Here is a 24,495-nt window from a genome sequence, read left to right as displayed (position 1 = left end):
AGTTCAAATGAATTTGTTTTGAAGATACACCAATTGCACAAGATTTTTACTGAAGAAGATATGAGTGCTATGATATTTGGATCTCCAGATATGTTTTAGGTCCTTCCTTCTATATACTGTAAGTCTATAGGATTTTTTTTGCATATATTACCATGAATAGGGAAAAATTCACCCGATCCACTTTCTAAATGCATGTTACTGATCTTGTGAAAGATTCATGTGTATGCTTTATTTTAGGTGGGACAAAATATTGATAGGGCAATATATCATTGTCGATACGAGAATCAATACGCCGGCGCCAAACATTGATATTTTAATGAAATATCCTCGAGGTGGTGCTCAACACTCGAGTGAGGGAAATGTGAACATAAGTTAACTAGCCAAGGAAAAAGAGGTTTTTAACGGGATGGTGGACAGCAGTGTGTGTAAAATAATAGATGCCTCAGCCACCTTTAAGTCCAAAGTCTGGAAAACCTGTATTTTGTTTTCTTAGTTAGACAGATATCGTGATGTATCATTATAGGATTGTCTAGCAATATATTGATTGTCACAGAATTGCTGTATCGTGATATTATCGGTCTCTTGAGCTCTGTATCGTATCGTGAGGTACCATGTAATTCCAACCCCTATTTATGACCTTGTTATTCTTAATCAAAGTTTCTTAACTTGATCATCTGAAGAAACAACAGATTTCATCGATTTCTTAGTCAACTGTCGTATTCAGATCTGTCTACATCTAATCAACAACAACTGAGGCATAGAACAAAGTCTCAGCACTACGTTTTTTCTTTTTTGATAATCCGTGTCACTCTAATGTACATCACAATAGGGAGGAAAATAATTGTAGCTACTCCCATTTCATTGCAACTTTAAAGGGGCCATGACATGAATTTTTTTATTTATTTTAATATGTCCCTTGAGGTTCACAACTAGTTTTAATAAAGTTTTTTGCATTAAAAAAACATGTTGAAAAAATGAATATTTTCAACCTTTATTATGACCCTCAGTCTGAGTTGCTCAGGCTTAGTAACCAGCCACTAATCTCAGCCTCAACGCTTCAGGATTTTCGAAGAATTTACCACTTCCACTTCCAGATGTTGCATGAGACGTCTCCACACCGCTTCTACTGCGGGATCAGAGTTACTAAAGCCATTCATTCTTCCTTCATATTGATGTACTTCATTAAATTTGCTCTGTTTAATTAGTCTTTAATTGGGCGCTGGTGAAGAGAGACATGCGTTCTTTAATGGTCCGCCTGGAAATAAAGATGCCGTGAAGCCAAACCCCCTCATGGAAGAAGAAAGCCGTCGTGTTTTACAGCTGTGACAATGAGCGCTTATCAGGTTCAACTAAACGCTGGATTTTCAAAAGTATGAGAAGTATGTAAAGTTTGCGCTATATACTCTCTAAAATCTCCATAGACAAGTGAATAAGAGCCTGAGAGTTCCTCACATTCCTCTCATAGCTGTGTGCTGGTGTGTGTGTGTGTGTGTGTGTGTGTGTGTGTAAATGGTTGGCCTCCGAGCCGCCCTCACGTGTCTCACTATTGCTGTTGGCGCTAACAAAGACAGTGCTACTAATATTTACCCAGCATGCATAGAGAATGGCTGCCTAAATGCCAAGATAAGTGCCCATCTGATCCTAACACAGGCCATTAAATTCACTGAGCAGAAACCGCTCATTACTGTAACTAAGTGTACTCAGGGATGTAATGCTGTGTGTACATGTATTTATGTGTGTATGTGGGCGTTTGTCGGGTCACCGCTACACTCCGAGCTAATAAGATAATTTTTTAACATCCTCTATTAAATACCTCGCCTCATTGTCTGTTAATCTCCACACACACACACACACACACACACACACACACACACACACACACACACACACACACACACACACACACACACACACACACACACACACACACACACACACACACACACACACACACACACCAGTGGTGCATTATGGGAAGCAGGGCTCAAGACAGATTATGTACCGTTATCGGTGGTGTGTGATTCCCACAGCGAGATGAAGGAGAACGAGGGAGTGAAAAATGGGGGTTGAATTTGTAAAGCTCTAAAAAAGAAAGTCTTTTGCAGAGCAAGGAATGTTTTTAAAGGACATTTTCTCTGGCTGTCGCAGTATATTTTTACAGGCGCACACACAAACCTGGGCATGTAGAGAACTCTTTCCGCCACCACAAATCCCACGCGGAAGAACAGATTACTGGCTGGGATGAAGGGAAAGACCAGGAACAGCACGCCCACCAACACCTCCTTCCCTTTCATCCTCTACACAGAGAAAGAGAGACAGAGAAGAAGTGAGAAACCAGAGTGGAGAGAGAAAGTTTTTTGCAATTAGAGAAACAAGAACGAAACAAAACCAAACGATTTATACACTCCCTTCAGAAAATGCCAGTGGCGCTTGCCCATGCAATATTAGAGCATTGCAATTTTGTTGCTAAGGTGTTGTTATGCGATGCTGTGTTGTTTTTTTCACGTATTACTATGGAGTTGATATGGTATTTTGAGTGATTTTTAACTGCGTTGATAAGGTGTTGCTATGAAGTTACTAAGGCATTCGGATTGTGTTTAGCACGTTGCTATGATGTCACTATGGTATTCTGAGGGGTTAGCTGAGTTGCCATGAGGTTGCTAGGGTGTTGCTTAGAAAACCTTAGCAACTTCACCCTAAAAACCTGTGTTTTAAGCATGTTGGTGTGGTATTCGGAGGGATTTTTAACTGTGTTGCTTAGGTTGCTATAGTAATCTGGTATTCTGAGTATGTTTGAGTAAATATTTTATTCAACAATTTTTTCATCTGCCAAGTGAAAATCATAATAGGAAAGTAGAAGTATAGGAAAATGGCCTTTTATGCTCCACTACTGAGCTTCCATATCTTTATTAGTGTTATTTGAGTGAGTATACTTGAAATATGAGCTAGCGTTGTTTTTATCGATGTACAAGTTCATTAAATATGACAGTTGAGGATTGATGGGTCAATTCAGAGATATGAATTGGATATGAAATCTAAGCTAGAGCGAGAGAGGTGGTGGTGTGGGTTAAAATTATAACTGTATCACGCTCGGTTTACTTTACATAGGCCGATACGCTGATATAAAACAAACAATATTACCACAGCCATTGTCTGGAGTCTCATTTTTCATTTCCAAAGACAATATATGAATGTTTTAATATTGATTTTTGCCTTCCAGTCCATCAAAAACATTAATTAACTTCAGGTTCAGCAACAAATAAAGCAGACATTCTGACATGCAACAACTGTACCAAGAAATATACAAAATGTGCTGATGACATTCATTCACGGTCACAAATCAGTCAAATCGACTCACTCTCGGGCTCGCGTGTGTGTCTGTGTGTTTTGCATGAGACAATTAGCCTAGTCAACATTCCTGCAGAGACAGATTGGAAAGTCATTAGGGTGAATCGTTGGCACGGCTTATCGGAGGACGTGCATGATAGAGGCGTGGCCAAGGATGGTCATGTGACAATGGGAATATTTCAGTGAAAGGGGAAGCTATGGATTTTAAGTTCAAGTCTAATGAGCTGCATAGTTCATATAATTTTTCCTGATATTACATAGGTCATATTCTACACTTTGTTAGCTTTGTTCCCCTCTCCACTTGTTTTATTTTTGTATTATAGTATTTATTAATATAGCCTACTGAATTAGCTTTTATTTTTATATTTTCTATTTTTTATTTCTATTTAGCTTTAATTTGTTTTTATTTCAGGTTTTGTTTTAGTAATTTCAGTAATAGAACTTATTTTATTAGTTGCCAATGCAACATTTCATTTAAGTTTTTTAATAATTTTTTGTTAACAATAACAATATAGCCGGTCATAAGCCTAAATAGGTACTGATATGTAAATTATATGGTCATATGCTAATGTGTTCATGATTGTGATGTCATAACTGTTGCATTCTGTATGTGCAGATTTGTTTAAAACAATAAATGATAAACAATCTCTGAGGACTTTATTTGCTTAAATGTTAAAAGATATTTAGCTAAATATCCACCTTATCCAAGTCAGTCCCTCTTTTTTCACCTTTTTTATCAACATAACAAGTATTTGGCTTTTTGAAGGAATTTTTCACACTCAGCTGCCGTGACATTTTTGCAATTGTGTGTAGTGGTGATTAAGTCCCTGTCCCAAATGGAGCCCTAAGCCCTCGTGATCTTCCTCCGAGTCCACACTTTTGTGATGTAATGCCGCTTTGACTGTCAGGCAGAAAGCGAGGCCAACGGACTCTGCAAAAGTGCGCATCGAGGGCGCATATCGGCCGGAAAGGTGGTACTCGCGACCAAATGGGACACTCACATGCGATGGCCATTATAAGTCCACGAGAGCACATGAAGTGTGCCGTTTGGGTCAGGGCCTAAACCTCAGGCTGGACTAAGACTTCATGCACTGAGATCAAAGACAAGACCATACTAGACAATAGCTAATTAATATGCGCACTTGCCACCAACTGGACAGGGGTGGGAATTACAGTTATATGTTTCAATAGATAACCCTCAAAATGACCAACAGATTTTCCCCATCACTGCTAAACCAATTCAGTCAACAGCGGAAAATATTTGGTTAACGTTACCACTTATATATAATTGTGGAAAAAGAGCAAAAAAAATCCATATGGCCCATTACAAACAGCTCAATACAAACAGGAATCGAAAGCAACGCAAAGGAAAAACCAGACAACACTCACAAACAGAGCCTAAATCTTGTGTTTTTCTGGGAAATATTAGAGGGCTAAAGCTGGGTCATGATGATAGCTTTGGCATTATCCCTTTCGCCAGTTGCCATCTGTTGTCATGGCAGCACAAACAGAGGTCATCCGCAGTCTGTCCCAAAATGTCACTGGGCCAAAATCCCTTCAGTGGCCTTCTATAGACTAACACCTCTCTCTCTCTCAGCTCTTTCCTGCTGGTTCTTCCCCTCAGCCAGCGCTTCATTTGTAAATGAATCATTTCCGGATCAAAATTATAAGTCGATGTGACCGACACTGACCATAAGTTTTCCCGGAACATACAATGATGTTTTTGACAAACAGTGAAGGCATAACTGTAAGCACATTATTCACAAGTTTCTGCACAGCCCTAACTGTGTGTTATTCTGTCACATACGTACAGTATACGTTGAGACCAAAAATGATTCAGTTGATCAGTGATATTCTCTCACCGACGACATCATTGCCTTTTCCATTCCATTGCTTTCTGATTCTGACTGATGTAACTCCCGTGCTCATGTCTCCCGCTATCCTAATTATTAGCCGTTCCATATTTGGGATCGCTTTTGATCAGAAACGATCAGCTTTACTCTTTTTGACATTTTGGCGATATTGGTGAATAATTTATTAGGTATATACACTCTATCCAAACTTTATGCTACTCTCCAAACTTTAGCCTTTACTGGGCGCAAAACAATAAGCACCAACCAAGGAGAGTGATTTTGACAAATCCTCCCATGTTAATCTACTAACTCTCCTGACTGCTTTGTCGGACAAAATGGCGGATGGAATCAAGCTCCCTGTGAAGGGTCAATTGCACTTGTTTATGCCGGATCGCTAAAAATCAAATGCTGAAATGCAAAAATCCAAAACCTGACATTTTCCGGAAAAGGATCCGGCATGATCCGGCTCAAATTAAGCACTTCCCGGCCTCAGCCCTTCCTTCAATTATTTTCTATCATCTTTCCCCTTCCTGAGGCAAGAAGTCTAGTTGTGTGATTATAGCATCATTATAGCAAATAGTGAAAAATTGTATCATGTGTCTAGGATGGTTTGAGAATGATTTAAAGAGCTTCAATATAAGCAACAACATCTGATAGTCGGTACAGAGGAGTCTGTACAACGTTTGGTAGGTAATTTTGATTAATGACCAGTGTTGTAGTATTTATGAATATTTTAAATTAGCTTTTATTTTCATATTAGTTTTAAATACTTGTACAAGGTGTACAGTCTTGTCGTAATGTTTCTTTGTTTTAAAATGTTCTAAATCCTAAAATTGCCAGGTTTAAATTAAATTTGAAATCCCGGATTTTCAACGGGGCCTGAGACCTTGAAAGGTAAATGAAAGTTTGAGCTGATCCTCCAGTCCACTTGTGAAACATTTATAGAATATGAAATCTGAGATTGTAGTCTCTATAAACGGAATGAGAAAACCAGGTTTTTTTCACTCTTAAGCATTTGCACACATCCACACACCTCAACTCGATCAGTAAAAGAAGCAGGCAGTTTACTGACATTGGTCTGTCAGCTTGTCTCAGACACACACTATGAATTATTCAGTCAGTAGATATGAGATCTGCTGAACAGGGACTGGAATATTCTCTCTCTCTTTCTCTTTCATTTTCACATTCCCCAAGTCTCATTATGTGGAGTCGGATCAGCCATTGTAGAAACGAGAAAACGCACTGCCAATTTCTTTCCACAAACTCAAGGAACGGTGTAGAGAAATGTGAACATTTCTAAAAAATTCCCCAAGGACACCGCCAACACAGCGGCAAACAACTAATAAACCGTTCTGGGGGTCGACAAAACCTGACTGACATCCTCTCGCAGTTTCAGAAAATGTTTTTAGAAAATGGACCTGTAAATGTTTTATTAGTGGCTGGAGCTCTCAAGCTCTCATAAAACCTTGAATGCTTTCTTGTTATCGGTTTTATTCTAAATCATAGGCTTTTTGGAGCCTGTCCAGTAGGGATGCTCCGATCCACCTTTTTTGTTTCCGATACCGATTCCGATACCTGCAATTCAATATCGGCCGATACCGAGTACCGATCCGATACAAAGGTAAAATGTTAAAAGAGCTAAATTACTTAATAAGCTGTATGCATTACTTTGCAAGATATCAGGCTCAACTTAAACAATATTTTTTTAGCCTTGTAAAACAAAATGACAAACAATGTATTCACAAGTTTAGTGATTTATTAAACCAGCACCAGAGCAAAAAGTGCAAAATAAAGTTCAATAGCTTAAACTTGTTGACATTCAAAATTAAAGTGCAAAATTTGCACAGGATGTTTAATGGATGCTATTTGCACTGCAAATAGGAAATTAAACTAGAATAGTGGATAATTAAGCAGTACAATTTAGTCTAGAAAAATCACAAGTGCACAATAATTGTATTAAATCTGAACATGAAAAAACATTTAGTGGGGAACAAATATGAGAATAAGTGTAACACTAAATCTGGTAAAACGTTACACATTGCTCTTTGTATTGTTGTAAAATACATTCATGAAAAACAAGATAACAAAAATCAAAAATATTAATTATTTTATAGCCTACTATAAAATTGAGACATGTTTTAAATGTATAGCACAGCGGTTTAATGAGGCAGCAACATGATGGATAGGACAGAACAGTCTATACAGAACAGTCGCTGTATTGATATGAAAAGCGGCACACAGCGCGTATGCGCATCCCGAGCGCAGAATGATGCGCTTGAAGCAACATGAGTCACAGCGCGCAGCGCGTCGAGTCCACATTGAAGAGTTCAAAGCACGAAGGAAAGACATATTGATGCTTAGAGTATTATACAGTATCTATCTAAGCAATAGTTTATTTATTATTTTCTTTTAACAGTTTTAAATGTCAGTTACTGTGCGCGTGAAGAACAGTTAGCTGCTATAATGCTCTGACTCCAGTGTTGTGAGAGACACCCGGTAGAAAGTAACATGATTAAGGTACAGCAATAAAGTCCGGCAAGATAAAGTTGTTTAATGCAAAACCATAGACCTATATCTACAGATCAAGTATAATTATAGTAACATTGAATCATCTTGGAGAGAGTTTTTCATCGTGTTGTTGACTGTCGTACCGAACGCGACGCGCTGTCAGATGCTGAATGGAGAATGACTGACAGCCGCAGCGGAGGGAAAAAGTGTACGTGATCTTGAATTTAATGACTTAAATATTCATTTATATCTCACATTATACTATATAATGGCTTCAGAACACTTAGGGACTGTTCGTTATTTATTTATGGGGCCACCGGAGGAGTTTTGAGATCAATAGTAAAAAAAGACTTGACCCTCCCTTCGCCAGCAATAAATTTTTCTATGACCCTCCAAAATGATTGTGAAAAAAGGCATGACCCTCCCCGATCATTTATTGATTATTACTTCTGTACTGGTTTGCGCTTGGCAAAGATGTTCAGATATCTCTATGCCTCTACACCAAACGTTCATTAAAAGACTCCTGCACACCCGCCTTTTTCAAACTGGCGCAGCGCTGACTCGCGATAGAAACTGCATGATTTGATTTGTTAAACATGAGGATTATCCGTCTGGCATCGCCGCTCACTCTAACATTAACCTAGATATTTGTTCGCTGTTCTTAGGCGCATAACCAAGTGTGTGTGCGGAGTGTGTAGCGCGCACTGCATGACATGGAGGCGCCGATGCGATCAACAGTGAAACAACTTAAAATACTCTATTTATGGCCATACAAAAAAGAATAATGCATCAGTCGCAATACTTTTATTTTTGTAAACTTACAATAACAAGAAAACGTTTTGCTTTCGTAAAATAAAATAAAACAATCAGGGTCTTTCATGGTCTCCGTGAACTGTAGCGCGTCAAAAAAAAAAAAAAAAAAAAGCAGAAACATATCGTAGGCTATATAGCATACTAGCCTCAAATATATGAAAAAAATATCTATATAAAGCTTGATATGTCCACTTTTAAAAACGAAAAAAATCAAATCGAAAGCAAATATCATCTGATGTAATCCGTATGAAAGATGCATTTCTCTTAAAGGCGCACTTTACAGCGGAGATGTATATGGAGACATGTTTGCAGCGGACACTGATTTAGAAAAAAAAGAGTTTATTAATAAACAATTAAAATGCATCGTTATTTTTAAATACATATTAATTATCATTAGCCTGTTTTTGCGGCAAGATTATAGGCTACATGCGCTTGAGCGCAGAATGGGCTATATCCCATGCAGTATTTAAGCAGAAATTAACGTGCGACTAGTCAAACATTTAGTATATGGCAACAATACATTTACTATATTTGACATTATTTAATTAGTAAGTATCCAAAAGTATTTTGGAAACTATGATAGGCCTACATTTTTTCATGATTTTTTGATGAATAAAAAATTCAAAAGAAAAGCATTTATTTAAAAACGAAATATTTTGTAACATTACACATGTTTTAATGTCACCTTTGATAACTTTAATGCATCCTTACTGAAAAAAAATTCTGACTAGCCAAGTAAACTAACACATTTTTGAACGGCAGTGTACATTCAGTAGGTTATTATTTATTGCAATATAAACACTGTCAGATCAACAAGGTATCTCTTCATTTACCAGTCGAAGACGGAGCAACTTTCTGCTCTTATGAACTCCGTGCACTGTCAAGGTCTTCATCGTATTTATCGGTCTTTGCAGCAATTATTTTACCAATACTGCATCGCACGCTGTTGGCATCGAGTCTGGAGAAATACCCACACTTTTGATCGACTTTTCCACATCTTTAAGGTAGCCTATTATGTGTGTGTCCTCGCGTCTCATATGAATATGTGCGCGGAGAGTTTGTGTGTGTGTGCTCGCGTCTCATATGAATATGTACGCGGAGAGTTTGTGTGTGTGTGCTCGCGTCTCATATGAATATGTGCGCGGAGAGTTTGTGTGTGTGTCCTCGCGTCATACAAGTATGCGCGTCGAGTTTGTGAGTGCGCGCGCGTCTCATATGAGTAGATGTGCGCGGTATCGAAATCTGGAACCGAACAACATGCCATTTTTCGATACTCGGTAGTATCGAGGCAATTCGGTCGATACCTAAAAACTATCGAGACTCGGTACCCAGCCCTAGAAAAGACCAGGTATAAATGCCCTCCGAAACGCATTCGAGACGGATCCGATCGCTCAAACCACTTCAGGGGAGGTCTGGGCCACATTCCAGACAAAACTGGACATGTGTAAATGCATCTGGTTGTTGAAACCACATATGTAAATTGTACTCCTCCCAAAAAAATTCAATAAAATAAAAATAAACGTGAGAGCGTGTTATAGCCAGATATGACGACGCTACTGCAACACGCATCACTGCAGATGAGCCAACGTGCAAACTATTTGAAGAATTGAAGATAGGATTTAAATCCGTTTAGCAAAAACGCATTTATGCGACCACACCAGGACCACACTTTTTCTGAGCGCGCGCACACTGTCAAACAGCGCCAAACTGGACTTGATCTTTCGCGTCTGATTTTTGTTGGGTCAGACCCATCTGCTAGCTATGGGGGGACCGAGACTGAGAGAGCTACATGGAAAAATATGCACAAAACAAGCCACTTTGAAAGTTTGTTGTTTTTATGAATACAAAAGTTGGGTGACCCTCCCCCTAGACTAAAAAAAGTTGGATGACCCTCCCCTCAACAAAGAATAAAAAGGCATGACCCTCCCCTATTTTCCTCCGGTGGCCCATTCCATAAATACCGAACGGTCCCTTATAATATAGTGCACGACAACTTTATGGTGCTTTATAATGTTTTTGTGCCTTTTGTGGGGCTTAACAATAGCACAGAATAGTATACGCACAATATCGGATTTGGATCGGCCTCGTCTGACCGATACCCGATCCGGCAAAAATGTCAGTATCGGAGCCGATACCGATACTGAATATCGGATCGGCGCATCCCTACTGTCCAGTGCATAGAAATCTGTAGAAAAACAGAACCTGCATATATCATAAGCACACTACCCACTATGTTAACTTTTTCCATGCATAACCAACAAAACATTTTAGTGTATTTGATGCTACCAAACAAACAAACAAACAAATACAGGTTGCACAGCAAGCAAGCGCATAAAGGCCAGTTCACACCAAGAACGATAACTATAAAGTTATAGTTATTGTCCTTGGTGTAAACAGGCTTTAAAGGGGTCATGACATGAGAAACCAAATTTGCCTTGATCTTTTGGTATATAAGAGGTCTTTGTACCATTAAAACGTCCTGCAAGTTTCATAGCTTAAGACGTCCTCCCCATTATAAACGAATCATTTATTTAATCAAGCTCTAAATACAGCTCGTTCTGGATCCATGGTAAGAAGTGACGTCACGGTACGAAGTGACGTACCAGCGTTTGCATATGACCGCCTCCAGCCCAAGACAGCTACGCTTAAAGCGCAAGGCAACTACGCTCACTTCGTATCGTTGTCGCGCCCACGCGCCTCACAAGTGTTCAGTCGACGGACAGCGAGTGGGTCTGTGTACAGGGAGATTACGACGCCGCAGATGTGCTGTTCCTGGCTGTGGACAAACTACATCTTTGAATACGCTGCGAAAGATCCAGTCGTCAGGGAAAAATGGATGCACTTTATTTTTTGCGGACGTCTCAGTCACGGCAGTGTTAGTTCAAGCGTTTGTTCTATACATTTGAAGGATGACTGTTTTGAGACTGTTTTGAGCTTTGCCAGAAAATTGTTGCTCAAAGATAAGTCCGTGCCGTCTATTCTGGGCTCAACAACGACGACGCAAACTGTAAGTAATGTATTTAAAACTTTAAACTACTTTTGAAATACGCTGAAAGATCCAGTCGTCAGGGAAAAATGGATGCACTTTATTTTTTGCGGACGTCCCAGTCACGGCAGTGTTCTATACATTTGAAGGATGACTGTTTTGAGGAAAAAATCCCAATATGATTCTTGGCTTTGCCAGAAAACGGTTGCTCAAAGATAAGTCCGTGCCGACTATGGGCTCAATGACGACGACGCAAACTTACTTTTTACCAAGGCTAATATAAACACATTTGTAGAAGAGAATCTTGAAAATATGTCGCCTTTCTAGTAGGCCTACATGTGATAGAAAATTAAAAATGTTGCCTTTATCAATGCTGCATCTTCAAAGATGGCCTGTCTGTGCATGCATTTTTGTCCGTGGTACACCCTATCATTTCATTGGAATTAGTTAAATAATGTTAAACTGTTAGCAAATGAAGCTATAGGATAATTATGCAACAATAATCCGTTTTCAAGTGTCTCGGGTTAATTTTTTTTTATTAATTCAAAATAGTTTCACTTTCCATGTGGACACGGGCTGATCCAGTCTTCGTTGTTGTGGTGATGGTTCATTTTCCTCTGTTTCTGGCTCAAACATAATAAGGTTTTATCATTGCAAGAGCCATCGCTTCGCATGCATCAGCCGCTATTAAACAGTTGCGCCGAATCCGCACAGGTTCTGGCTGGGGGCGTTAATAATTGATGCATAGGCACTGACGTTAGCCAATCATAACAGTGGGCGTTAACACTGAACTCTTAAAGGGGAAACACCCCCAAAACAGACTGTTTGAACCAGAGGATGAGAAACAGGGTGGGAAAAGGTCATAAATCACTACATTTTAAAAGTTTTTTGTAAAAAAAACTATAGTAATACTATAATTGCACCTAAGGGAACATAATAATAAAATAAAAAAAACCATGTCATGACCCCTTTAAGACGGGTCGGAATCATGATATTTTGGTCATTCAGGCATTTAAAAAAATTCAAAAGTTGAAACAAAGGTATTTGACTCCAACAGCAAATGCCTGAAGATGTTCTTTGTCTGAAACTATAATGATGCTAATAAAAGATTTGCAAGCAGTTTTGATGTACTGCAATTTTTTTCCAGTGTCTGTGATGCTAAAAGTGCATTTATATGGCATATGAAAATGATATATGAATTTCACCGTCAGCATATGTGCCCCACAAAATTCGCAAGATTGAGATGAGCAGAAATGATCGCCTAAGGAACTGAATAACCTGATAAATAAACATCTCACTTCATGCGCAACCTGCGCGAGGAGCAACGTGTGCATTAGCTCACGGGCAAACATCTGCTTCACGTGACGTGAGCGTTTGCACTCATTTACACAGTCGCTGCTATTTTTCACGGGTTGCTATGGCGATGAGTCGTGGAGAATTGCGTTGGGAGCGCAATGGGAGGGAGGAACGACAGAACAGCGGGACGTGAGACAGCATGAGTGAAGGCTTTCATATGATCGGAACTGGAAAGGTACGTTTGCAAGTGTGTTTTTCTTCAATTATGACAGAACGAGTCTGCGGAGACGCGGCCTCAGCGGATGCCTTGACATGAGGAAATGTGTGTGTGTGCGCTCACCTGTAGGTGTGTAACACAGTTCAGGCTCAGTGCCAGCATGACGAGAGCCAAAGTCAGGGAAGCAATATTCCGCCAGTCCCACAGAGACTCCACTAAAGGAATGCTTCCCACCTGTCAATCACAACTCGTGCAATCATCAAACGTTTACTAGAATGTAGTTTTTGCAGTGCGTTTCTGTTGATGCCGTTTACCTGCCAATCGTAGCAAAGCACTATGGGAGCCAGTAAGAGCCAGGCATTGAAGGCGAGCAGATAGCAGTATGAAAGAAACCTAAAAAGACAGCAAAGATTTGCTAAATTAATACATGTAAAGTAAAAAAAAGTCGATTTTCACGTTTTCTGTCACAACAGATTTTTTATGCATTCACAGAAAATATTAATGCATGGTTCTTACATAAGATCATTTATAGTAGATCAAATCATGCAACAAAACAACAATTCTTCGTTTTTCTTCGGTTATTTATGGATGAAATGTCAAGGTTTTCCTGCTTTTGTGTGCGTTGTTCCAAACCACATCAGACCCCTCACTGAATTTGAATGCTGTTATAGTCTATATATTCTTCAGTGGATGAGAACATATTTCTCATGACGCAGGAGATTCAGAGAAATAACTCCACATATAATTTAAGACACGGAGCAATCAACTGAGGAAACGAGGACGAGCTAATGAACTGAGCATTAAACAGGTGCGGGATTCATTTGAAACCATGGAAACTAGTAAGAAGATGGAGAATGCGTACTGTACGTGATTTTTGGACGCAGTCAATCAAACAGAACTATAAAGAACATAACCGTAACAGAGTGATGACAGTCAGACCGACCTGGTGAGCAGATATGGAGAGAAGGATGCTGGATTGTCTTGCTCTGAGAACAGTGGCATGGATCCACCCATCAACCATAAGCGGAAAGACATGATGACTGTAACCTGCAGAAAAACACAGTAAAAACTTGTGAAAAAGTTACAAGTGAGCACATGATAATGTCAATGCTAATTTAAATGAAATAAAAATCGTATAAATCAATTATTATAATAAATCAATAATAAAATAAAAAGAAGTTAAATAAAATAATAAAAAATATAATAAAATAAAAAGTTTATATATATATATAAAAAGTAAAAAAAAAGTAATACATTTGAACATTAAATAGGTGCTTGTAAAATTGACTACACTGTTAACGTTTATCAAAATTCACATGAGGTTCACATGAAAAAAAACGTTTATGTAACTGGTCTGCTAAAATTATCAGAGGAAGGAACAAATGTGGATACGCCCCTGAAAACAAGATAAGTCATCAATATTCCTGAAGAAGAAAGACCCCTGGTCCACTGAGAGTCTATTTTCCCAGCACAGACATGAACTAAAAGCTACAAAACATTGATTATGATTTCATGGGGCTAAAAATCGAAGTATAATCCAGCCCAGATCTTTAACCACTAGGATTTGCGAAGGGGCAGAAAATGTCTGGTAAATTTCCGGAAACTTTCCATGGGAAGTTAAGCTGGTAAATTTTGGAAATATTCCAAGTTGGAAACTGAATGGGAATTAAAGGGAATTCATTGAACATTTGGGGCAATTTATACAAACTGTATCATCATAATTTAAATAAAATTTGTGTTTGGTCATAAGCAGGCATGCATGCAAACTAAATCAAATTTAAAAAAATGACATATTTGACTTTTGATTTATTTGTTTGATTCTTTCCTCGAACAACAAAAAAGTATGAGTGTTGAATAAAATAAACATATTCCCTCTGATCTCACCCAAAAAGCATTGTGATATTTGGAGGTAAAAATGTAGCTACTTACATGCAACGAGATGACGCAAGCGCGTTTGACGAACGGGCAGGAAATTCTGACAAGCTCCTTCAACCTGGAACGTGACAGATGCCTGGAACCAAAGCATAACCAGATGTGACAGTCGTTTACAGACTCCATAACTCAATCAGCTGATGAACTCATTTTCATTCATTAGCGACTTAATCAAACCATCAGTGAATTACTTTAGGGGTATATTAATCTGTTTACTATTGCTCTCAATTAACTACCTCTACATCTTGGAAAACAGAGCTGCAAGAAATCGAGTTGAAAACACACATGCAGACAAGCACTCTCACAGCCCTCTTTAAAAGACTTTAAAATGCCGCTCTGAACTGGAACGCCATCATCCTTCTTTGAGAGTGCCGGGATGTACAGTGAATTTTAATTCAGCGTGACATGACACCATGACAGCTGTGACTGGAAATGTGGGGTGAGATGAATGAAAGAAAAGAAGAGGTGGGGGAGGAAGGGAGCTCAGGCAGTACATCGCACTTCTGCTGATTGATTCAGGAAAGAGTTGGAGAGAGCTCAGCTTAATGACTATGTGCGTGAATGTGTGTGTGCGCATCAGTGCTTTTCAGAGCGTATTGTACTCCAGGGATCGTAACCGTGCTCAAAGACAGCACAGAATTTAAAAAAATGCAAGCCTCCCGTCTCTATCTCTTCGTCGCTACTTCCATTTTTCTGCAGTTGTTTTTTAAGGTTATACGCTTACTTTTTTAAAACTTTTTGCTATTTACTTTCATTCACATTCTTGTTCTTACTGTGATCAATTCATCAGTGCATGTTATACAAAATAAATACAAATAGCACCAAGGCCACCAAGTTTCAGCCAATGGAGAAGTTCCCAGTCTTATTACTAAAATATTAAATGTAGATTTCATTAAAATATAAACACTTTCTCTGCCTCTGAAACAACTTTCCTTTTCAAATGACATCACCAAGGCCACCAAGTTTCAGCCAATGGGGGCTGGTCACGCTTCAGAAGGGGAGGAGTCCTACACAAAATGCAAACACTGGCACGCTAATAAAATTATTTTTTTCGCCCGTCAATAAATATCTACCTTTACTTTGAAATATATCACATTAGGGAAGTAAAATGCAAATCCAGATACAGATAAATGCAAAAATCCAGATAAACAATCCTTTTAATGGAATTGGGAGCATTTACTTAATGCCAGCCGTTTGTGAGGAGTTAGTAACTGATACTCTTATGAATATTGCACTGGTGTAGAGTTGCAGGAGAGAAAACAAGTGTCAGCTTATGCATTTAATAATAACAAAGCCCAGAGGAGACACGCCACCCCCTCACTGCAAACACACACTCACCAAAACTGAGAGACAGCGTGTCTGCAGGCATTATGATGACTATCAGTCACAATCACACACTCCATACTGTGTGTGTGTGTGTGTGTGTGTGTGAGAGAGAGAGTTTGTGTCTCGTGTCCTCCCCAGGGTCACGGGTAGCAGCAAAGGTTTATGGGCACTTTTGAAAATCAAATAAAGCTACAGAGCCCTCATTCCCCAGAGGGAGACGCAGACGGAGAGAGGAACCTTTCCTTTGCTGTTCTTCAAGGCTGAGGAGAGTTATCATGCCCGCCAGCGACCCACAGCCAGCGTCACTGCTTGTAGAAATGACACAGATGTCACTGAAGCTGTGTCTGTTAACTTACGGATTAGCTCATAAATATTCCTAAAGTCGAATAATCTACCTAATAAATATACATGGCAGGCTCATTGAATTGGGTACAAAATTAAAAAGCCTTTTTCAACAAATGGTTAGTGATATGAGGTCCTCAATCACTGGAGAAATGTTGCTTATCAACCTGACGAGGTCAAAGTAAATAATAAAGTAATTAAAAACAATGAACACAACTCACATAAGTGTGTATGTTTTGCAACGCTGTTACTAAATTTTGGGACATGTTTAAATTAAATTCATGATTTGTTTTGTTTTTTCATTGAATAAAGAACATTTTAAAAATACTACATTTATAATTTTTGTACGGGATTTTTTTTCCCCTTTCATAGGACAATAATGCTGTGGCTTAAAAAGGGTTAACTACTAAAAATGTTGAACACTAAATATTTTGTTAGAGCTAAATATTATTTATTAGCTATTAACTAAAAAAATATTTATTGCATGTAGGATTATAATTGAGAACCTGAAAACCTTTGAGATGTTAAAAAAAATAAGAATAATAATTTAAGGAGGGTACAGTCATATGATTCCTTTAAACCCACTTTACATGCCGGTTAATTTTATTTTAGATAATAAATTATATAACATATCCAACAGATTTACAACAGACACTATTGCTATAAAATATTTTTGGAATAAGGCACATGCTCATACATAAACACAAATAAACACTACAAATATGATATCATCCATACTAAATGTCTTAATAATGGATTAAAAGTGCTTTTGCTACTGGATGTTTGGTGTAATGTTTATCTCTGAGGTTATGCGCTCTGTGACTAATGCTGAGGAATAGATGCACGTCTTGTGTTTTTGATCTCTTCAGAACACACGGGAGCGTTGAGAGACTCAATTGCACAAACATAGCCGGCACTGAACACAATTTAAACGATTGGTGCTGTAGCGATATGTGTTAGACAACATCATGCATTACTGCAAAGTGATAAATACAGGGATGCAAGATGCATCACAGAAGTTGCTGTTGGCCACACAACTTTCCCTATTATTTGCGAACGTGTTCTGAGTGGTTTCCAGGGCATTAGAAGTGGTTACAATGCTGTTAGGACTGTTAATGTCATAATTAAACCATGCATTGACAACTACTACACCTCATAACCACGAGTATTAGTTAAAAAATATATTTCGTCCTTCTCTTCTAAATACCCATAAGTTTCTTTGTAAGCCCTAATGGATTTCATTACACTATTAAAACTGCAAAGCTGGTCCAGCAACTTATTAGCCTGGGGGCGAGGAATGAGCATGGGATTGTGTGCGAATGTGTGTACAGGGGTGTAATGTTTGCACACAGCACTCAAGGATCAGTCTGGCATCTCAGTCGTGTGTCTCCTTCAGTAATGAGAACCCGAGGGCCAGTCAAGGGGTCCCTCTCTGTTTCCCACTCACTGATGAGCCCCTTTGTTCAGCTTTTCACATTCTCGGAGAGCGCAGACCCACTGGACACAGAGCACATTTTAAGTAGCTCAGACTGTAATTGAAGCAAATGAGGTTCACACTATGAGAGAGAGAGAATGAGAGAGTTTGGGTTGAGTCTGAGAGTGCGATTGCTGTTTGTCTCGCCTGATTGACTCTCTTTGAATGCCAATTACCGCCACAGCTGAACGAAAGTGCCGAGCTGTAATTGGAAGATTGCTTTGTGTATTATCCATCCCAGATCTGTGCTGATCTCTGGCTAGATTGTCTGCTGCTCGTACAATTTGTTTGGTACCAGTTAAACAAGAAGTTGTCTTTTAAATGATTAAAGGAGCAAAAAACTAATTAGCTGATTTAAAAAAAGAAAAAGAGTAGGCGATAAATAGACACATGTGATGCAAATTTTGTCAAATCTGGATGATTTAGCTATATTATATTATATTATGATTATTATTTTTTTACTTTTTAAAAATATATATATTATATGTATATACGCACAAAGTATATTTACAAACTTTTGTTAGATGCAATTAATCATCTGCAATTAATTGACAAAACTAATGTACCTAAATAAATATATATACTGTGTGTGTGTGTGTGTGTGTGTGTATATATATATATATGTGTTTACTAATACATTTTAAAATATGAAAAATGCTACATGCTACAATGCTAGAGATGCAAATGATACAAGTTATTATAAGAGAATTTATTAACACACATTTGCACTGATTTATAGAAATGACCTGAACATACCACCGCGGTTTTGAACGTGAAAGTAAACGCATTAAATCATTGCAATATTTCTAATACAGGCAAAAAAAACAAAAAAACAATTGGGATTGTCAATATATTGGGAATATTTAATAGCAGATTCAATTTCTGAAAGGACAAGACTGCGTCGGCATGCATTTACATGTTTTGATGAGCTAAGCTAATGTTCAGACGATACATGCAACCCGTCAATGTCTGTCTAGGGAGTGTCGATCGTTAACCGCATCCTAATGAATTTAATGAGTGTCTGTGCTATGTGATCCGACTGCATGTGATGAATGTGTATTGGTCACTGATGGCACTGTCTCAGCCTTGGGTTGAAGATTGAAAGCACATGGCTGCTCCGATGCCCTGGGCACAATGGAATTCTCCATAAACATTCCATGGAAGATTCCGTTATAGACAGAAGGCCTTCTCCGAGCTCTTTACATGACACTTCTATACACAGCACAACAGATATGATAAAAATGATTGCCATTTCTGATCTAAATGAAAAAGATGACCTTAAAACTCGATCGACAAATCAAAGATAATTTGGGATTTGGGAAAAAAACGCCTAAAAGTGATACAATTTGATATAAGTAACTGTTGTCATGCTTGTTGAATGTAAAAATATCAACACAATGACACCCAATGCCCCCCAGCCAACAATAATTAACATCTGCAAATAATCTAGTATAGTGAGCATACAAACACTTACAAGATGAGCGGCTTGCGGCAGAGCACCAGGAAATCATAGAGGACGCACACGCCAAACACAGTAATGCCCGTCTCTTTCACCAGCATGGCACAGGTGCCCAACAACAGACTGAGAGCCAGTGACAAGACTGACACCGTAGTGGGAAACTCGTCCGCCATTCTGCTCGCTGACACACTCCTGAAAGAAAAGAAGAAGTCATATTACGCTACAATTCAAGGTTAATTTGTTTTTAAATTAATACTTTTATTTAGCAAGAATGTATAAAGTTGGTCAAAAGTAGCAGTAAAGACATTTATAATGTTACAAAAGATTTCCATTTCAAATAAATCTTGCTCTTTTGAACTTTAAATTCATCCTTAAACATCCTTTCAATCCTGAAAAAAAATTGTGTGAGTTTCCACAAAAATATGAAGCAGCACAACTGTTTTCAGCATTGATAATTATAATATGAAATGTTTCTTGAGCACCAAATCATCATATCAGAATCATTTCTGGAGTAATGCTGAAAATGTAGCTTTGCAAAACAGAAATAATGACATTTCAAAATATATTAAAATAGAGAACAATTATTTGAAATTGTAATGATATTTCTCAATAATACTGTTTTACTTATTTTGATCAAGTAAATGCAGCTTTGGTAAATATGTTTCCTTAAAAGACCGACAAACAATTTAGAAAGAACTTGGTTTGCGTAGTCTGTCACACAATACATAATAATCAAAATAAATTAATTTGATCCTTTTGATCTGATTTAGAATCATTTTCAATGCTATCAATTTGGTAAACAATTGCAATCGAACACATCATGAAATCTAAAATTTTCGTCAAGGTTCGGTTTGATAAGATTAAACTAATTGTATTTTGGATACAAATGAATCGATAATAATTCTTTTTTAGAATTATAATCAATTATTCAATTCTGTAATCGATGCATTACATGTTCAATACAGATCTGTATTTTACACCCTAATGGAAAATTCTCCGCTGTTACCTAATATAGGAGAGAAAGGCCAGGAGGAACAACATGCTGGCTAACACATCTGCTCTCCCAACGATCCCAGACACCTGTAACACACAAGCATGACACATTCATAATCCATCAAGCTAATGTTATCTTTATTACAAATGTTATCTTTATTACAGCAACTGTCTGCCACGAGGTTTGCAGATTCAGTCCAGGTCCACTAGCCAGATATTTATGGGGCCGTTTAAGTTACATGACACCGTTTTCAACAAAAAACAAAACTTGTATGCGTTTTAGCCATTCATTTACACGAAAATGGCATTTTGGGGGCCTGAAAAACGCTAACTTATGAAAACGGTTTTCAAAGTGCACGTTTTTGAAAAAAATTATACCGTTATCGTCTTACAAAAACGTGAATGTGTGAAAGCGGTGATGTCATGCGAATGCGTATTACCAGAAAATGTCTAATAGACGGGGACACACACACACACGGACACACACACGGACACACACACACACACACACACACCTTGAAAACGACCCTATCAGCAAATCTAGTGCCAGACTTTCACAGTTGCTGTAATAAAGCACTGCTTTCAATGTCAATGTCACTGAGCCTCTCTCCCAAAAGGGTTTGAATAGTGATGCCCATTACTGAAGCGATCCTACATTCTCATTAAATTCTCTTCCATTGTGGCAGCTTTACCATTGAGGGTGATGTAAAAGTGTGAATTGTATGAGGAAAAGGTGGATAAATCTATGTGTGTGTTTGTTTGCAACGAGGCAGAGACATTTAATGATCACATCTTTATAGGACAAATGGTCTCACAGAACTCAAACGAGGGGGAAGAAAGAGCGGGAAGGAGAAAAGGAAAACGTGAGGGCAAGAGGGAGAGAGATTTATTTCCCTGGGGCTGTCTGCTCCGTCCTTTTATCGTCCCATCCCCCTAAATACGCACACCATCCTTAACATCCGCCTATCCTCTCCAATCTGTTTGCATGCACTTTTTTTCCTCCTTGTTTTTGCCAGAGGCACAAATGTTAAAATGATCCCACACTTCACATCTGGAGGGTTTCTGAAGCCCATCCCCCCCAGAGGCAGAATTCCATGGAATTATACACACACTTCCAGAAGACACACCCCGGAGCAACAGACCATACATGCACCACTGGTGAGGGACAGGGAGTGTGTGTGTGTTTTTGCACTGCTCCGAGACATCTTCAATGTAAACACATAAAAAGCCCACTGGCCCTTACTACAGCTCAGCGTCTGTGTGGCATTACGGTCCGGCTGCTGTTTATGGGCTGAGTATAGATGTAAATGTCTGGCTAGTGGACCTATCAGCAAATCTAGCGCCAGACTTTCACAGTTGCTGTAATAAAGCAGTCATCCATTAAAAGCATGTATAAATGCTGCCTCTGGGTCATATTGAAATTATAGTATTTATGAGATAAGCGCACATGAACGCCACCCTAATGTCGTATCCAGTAACTAGGGAATGCTGCCGTTATCAAACGTTTTTCATTTAGAGTATTGCTATTATCCATCATTAAAACGTCAAAAAGACAAACGTGGAATTCCTGCACCACTAACATGATCATAAAATAAAATAATATATATAAATATAATGAGAGAATAATAGAGGAAGCACATTTATTTTGATCAAATTCTCTAATTCGTCACAATCGCAAATTGAGCATTTTGAGCATTGAGCATTTTTGACTATCAAAATAAATTGAAGCACATCACATCACATCATTACCAATGTATATGCTTGTAACTAGGAACTTCCTAGATGGACTTGCCTAGAGTTAAAAAATACAGAAAAATAATAATAATTACCTGACCATGTATAATGCTATTCTCCAAACAGTTTGTGTAAAAACGTTTGAATGACCCTATAATTATCCATCACTCCATTGAACTTTTATATCATTTGTCACCTGTCCTCCTACACATTTGTTTCAACAGGCAATTACCATCACCAACAAACTGTAATCACGACTCCTCAAATGGAAAATGTCAGAGAGTACCTACACTATATATGAACAGTGTATTGTTTACAGAGAAGTAATTGTATTACTCACCGTGTGTCCTTATAATGTTACTGTAATTTAAGTTAGTTAAACATTTCGTTCGACTGTATATACTGCTGGAATGACAAATAACTCCAATCCAATCTAATCTAAAAGAACCGAATTCCTGATCTATTGTGTTTTAAGACATTTGGTCCTGAAAGTAGATCCATGAATCTCTAGGGACCCTTCCAAAGGGAGTGGGCTCAATTGCGTCTTCTTCCTCCGGAAGACTTCTTCCCCCCTCAATTGCGACTTCTTCTAATGCGTTTAAATGTGCACACGCACACACACACATATCAATTGTAAATCAAGCTGGAGATCTGAAACGCTGCACTTCTCAGAAAGACCCACAGCTATACCTCATTTCAGCCAATTACCTAATTCGACAGGAATTCCTCATAAACAGCTGCAGCCGGGCCCTCCCCTGCCAACGCAGCACACACACCAACTGTTCAATCTATCAACAGTTCTTCCACTCACACACCTTTCAAACACCCTTATAAGGGACAGATAGTGGGGAGAAACTTACACAAATACACGTTATCGCACATGCACAACCAAAAGCCAATTTTTAACTAACAGAATACAGTGCAGAATACTAGAAAAGTTGAGATCAGGGAAATATCAGAGTGGAATGGATAGAAGAATATAATAAGAGAAAAAGTGTAATTAATGCAAGGACAAAATGTATTTTTCAATTACAAGACACCATGGTCAGTGTCCAGCGCGAGGTGCTGGAGGAAGTCCGACAGATGGTCAGCGGGTTGGCGGCAGGCTTCAGTACAGTCTCCAGGGAGAGACAGAACGCCAGTGAACGGAGGCCTTTCATCCTCCATCAGGAGCCTGCTGATGCCTGTCAAGTGATGCTCCTCTCGACTAACAACCAGCCAACAGTCCCTGCTGTGAGGACAAACCTGCGCTTGCAAGCTGGGTGACGAACATCTCGAGAACGAGCCGAAGAGAGGATCTGATGCAACCTGACGCTGGATATCGCTTACTATGATATTGACTCGACTCACCTCACCTTCACTGCACGAGCATCACAGTATACACACACTACTACTATTATTCCATATCTATCTATCTATCTATCTATCTATCTATCTATCTATCTATCTATCTATCTATCTATCTATATATCTATCTATCTATATATCTATCTATCAACACTTTGACATATATATATATATATATATATATATAAATATATGCACTACTGGTCAAATACATGTTTGCTCTTATAGAGTATGCCACGAGCACAGTATAACGTCTGACAGGAAAGAAAGGTTTTTCTGAGGTGAGAGACTTTTTATTTCGTTACAAAACTAACGTTAGAAAAATGACAGACATATATCCTGACAACATCTGACAGCAGATACTGAATCAGGACAACACGCTTTTCTCAGGCACTTTAACATAAACCGCGTCTGACAGAAGAGTCAACAGCAATGTTGCCAAGTCTGCGTTTTTCCCACAGAATTGGGTTACTTTTACACTGTTGCCACGGTTTATCAACCCACCGATTGAGAAACACTTATATATATATATATATATATATGATTTATATAGGTTTGTATAAAAGTGAGTAAATACAAAAAAAGTATGATGATTATTTGAATCAGATTAAAAATGTAAAATAATCTAAAAAAAGAAAAAAGAAAAGAAAAAGAAAACTATGATAATTGCACCCACACATCCTCTTCTTTGTCTTTCTCATATTTATCCAGAGACTAATTATATTTCTGCTTGATCAGTCACAACTCGAAGGACAGCACCTCCCGTGCTGTGTGTGTGTGTGTCTCATTAATGCTGGTGGGATGCAGTGCAGCTGTTGATGTATGGTGTTTACACAGAGCTGATGATCAGACTCTGGCTCAGTGGCA

The 24,495-nt window shown here is 38.5% G+C and overlaps 1 protein-coding gene across 1 annotated transcript in view; it reads right to left on the bottom strand.

Annotated features, from left to right (window-relative positions):
- tmtc1 (transmembrane O-mannosyltransferase targeting cadherins 1) overlaps positions 1 to 24,495 on the bottom strand; it is a 41,461-nt gene that overhangs the window by 10,303 nt on the left and 6,663 nt on the right. The window contains exons 3-9 of the mRNA XM_079622207.1: positions 20,561 to 20,634; positions 19,570 to 19,746; positions 14,951 to 15,032; positions 13,965 to 14,068; positions 13,336 to 13,414; positions 13,145 to 13,255; positions 2,176 to 2,297 (exon numbers count right to left, since the gene is read on the bottom strand). Coding sequence (XP_079478333.1) covers positions 2,176 to 2,297; positions 13,145 to 13,255; positions 13,336 to 13,414; positions 13,965 to 14,068; positions 14,951 to 15,032; positions 19,570 to 19,746; positions 20,561 to 20,634 — 749 coding nt within the window. The remainder of the gene's footprint in view (positions 1 to 2,175; positions 2,298 to 13,144; positions 13,256 to 13,335; positions 13,415 to 13,964; positions 14,069 to 14,950; positions 15,033 to 19,569; positions 19,747 to 20,560; positions 20,635 to 24,495) is intronic.

The sequence above is a fragment of the Phoxinus phoxinus genome (genome assembly GCF_949152265.1).
Source record: "Phoxinus phoxinus genome assembly, chromosome: 9".
In the NCBI taxonomy this organism is placed as follows: Eukaryota; Metazoa; Chordata; class Actinopteri; order Cypriniformes; family Leuciscidae; genus Phoxinus; species Phoxinus phoxinus.
This window is presented reverse-complemented; position numbering and strand designations above follow the sequence as displayed.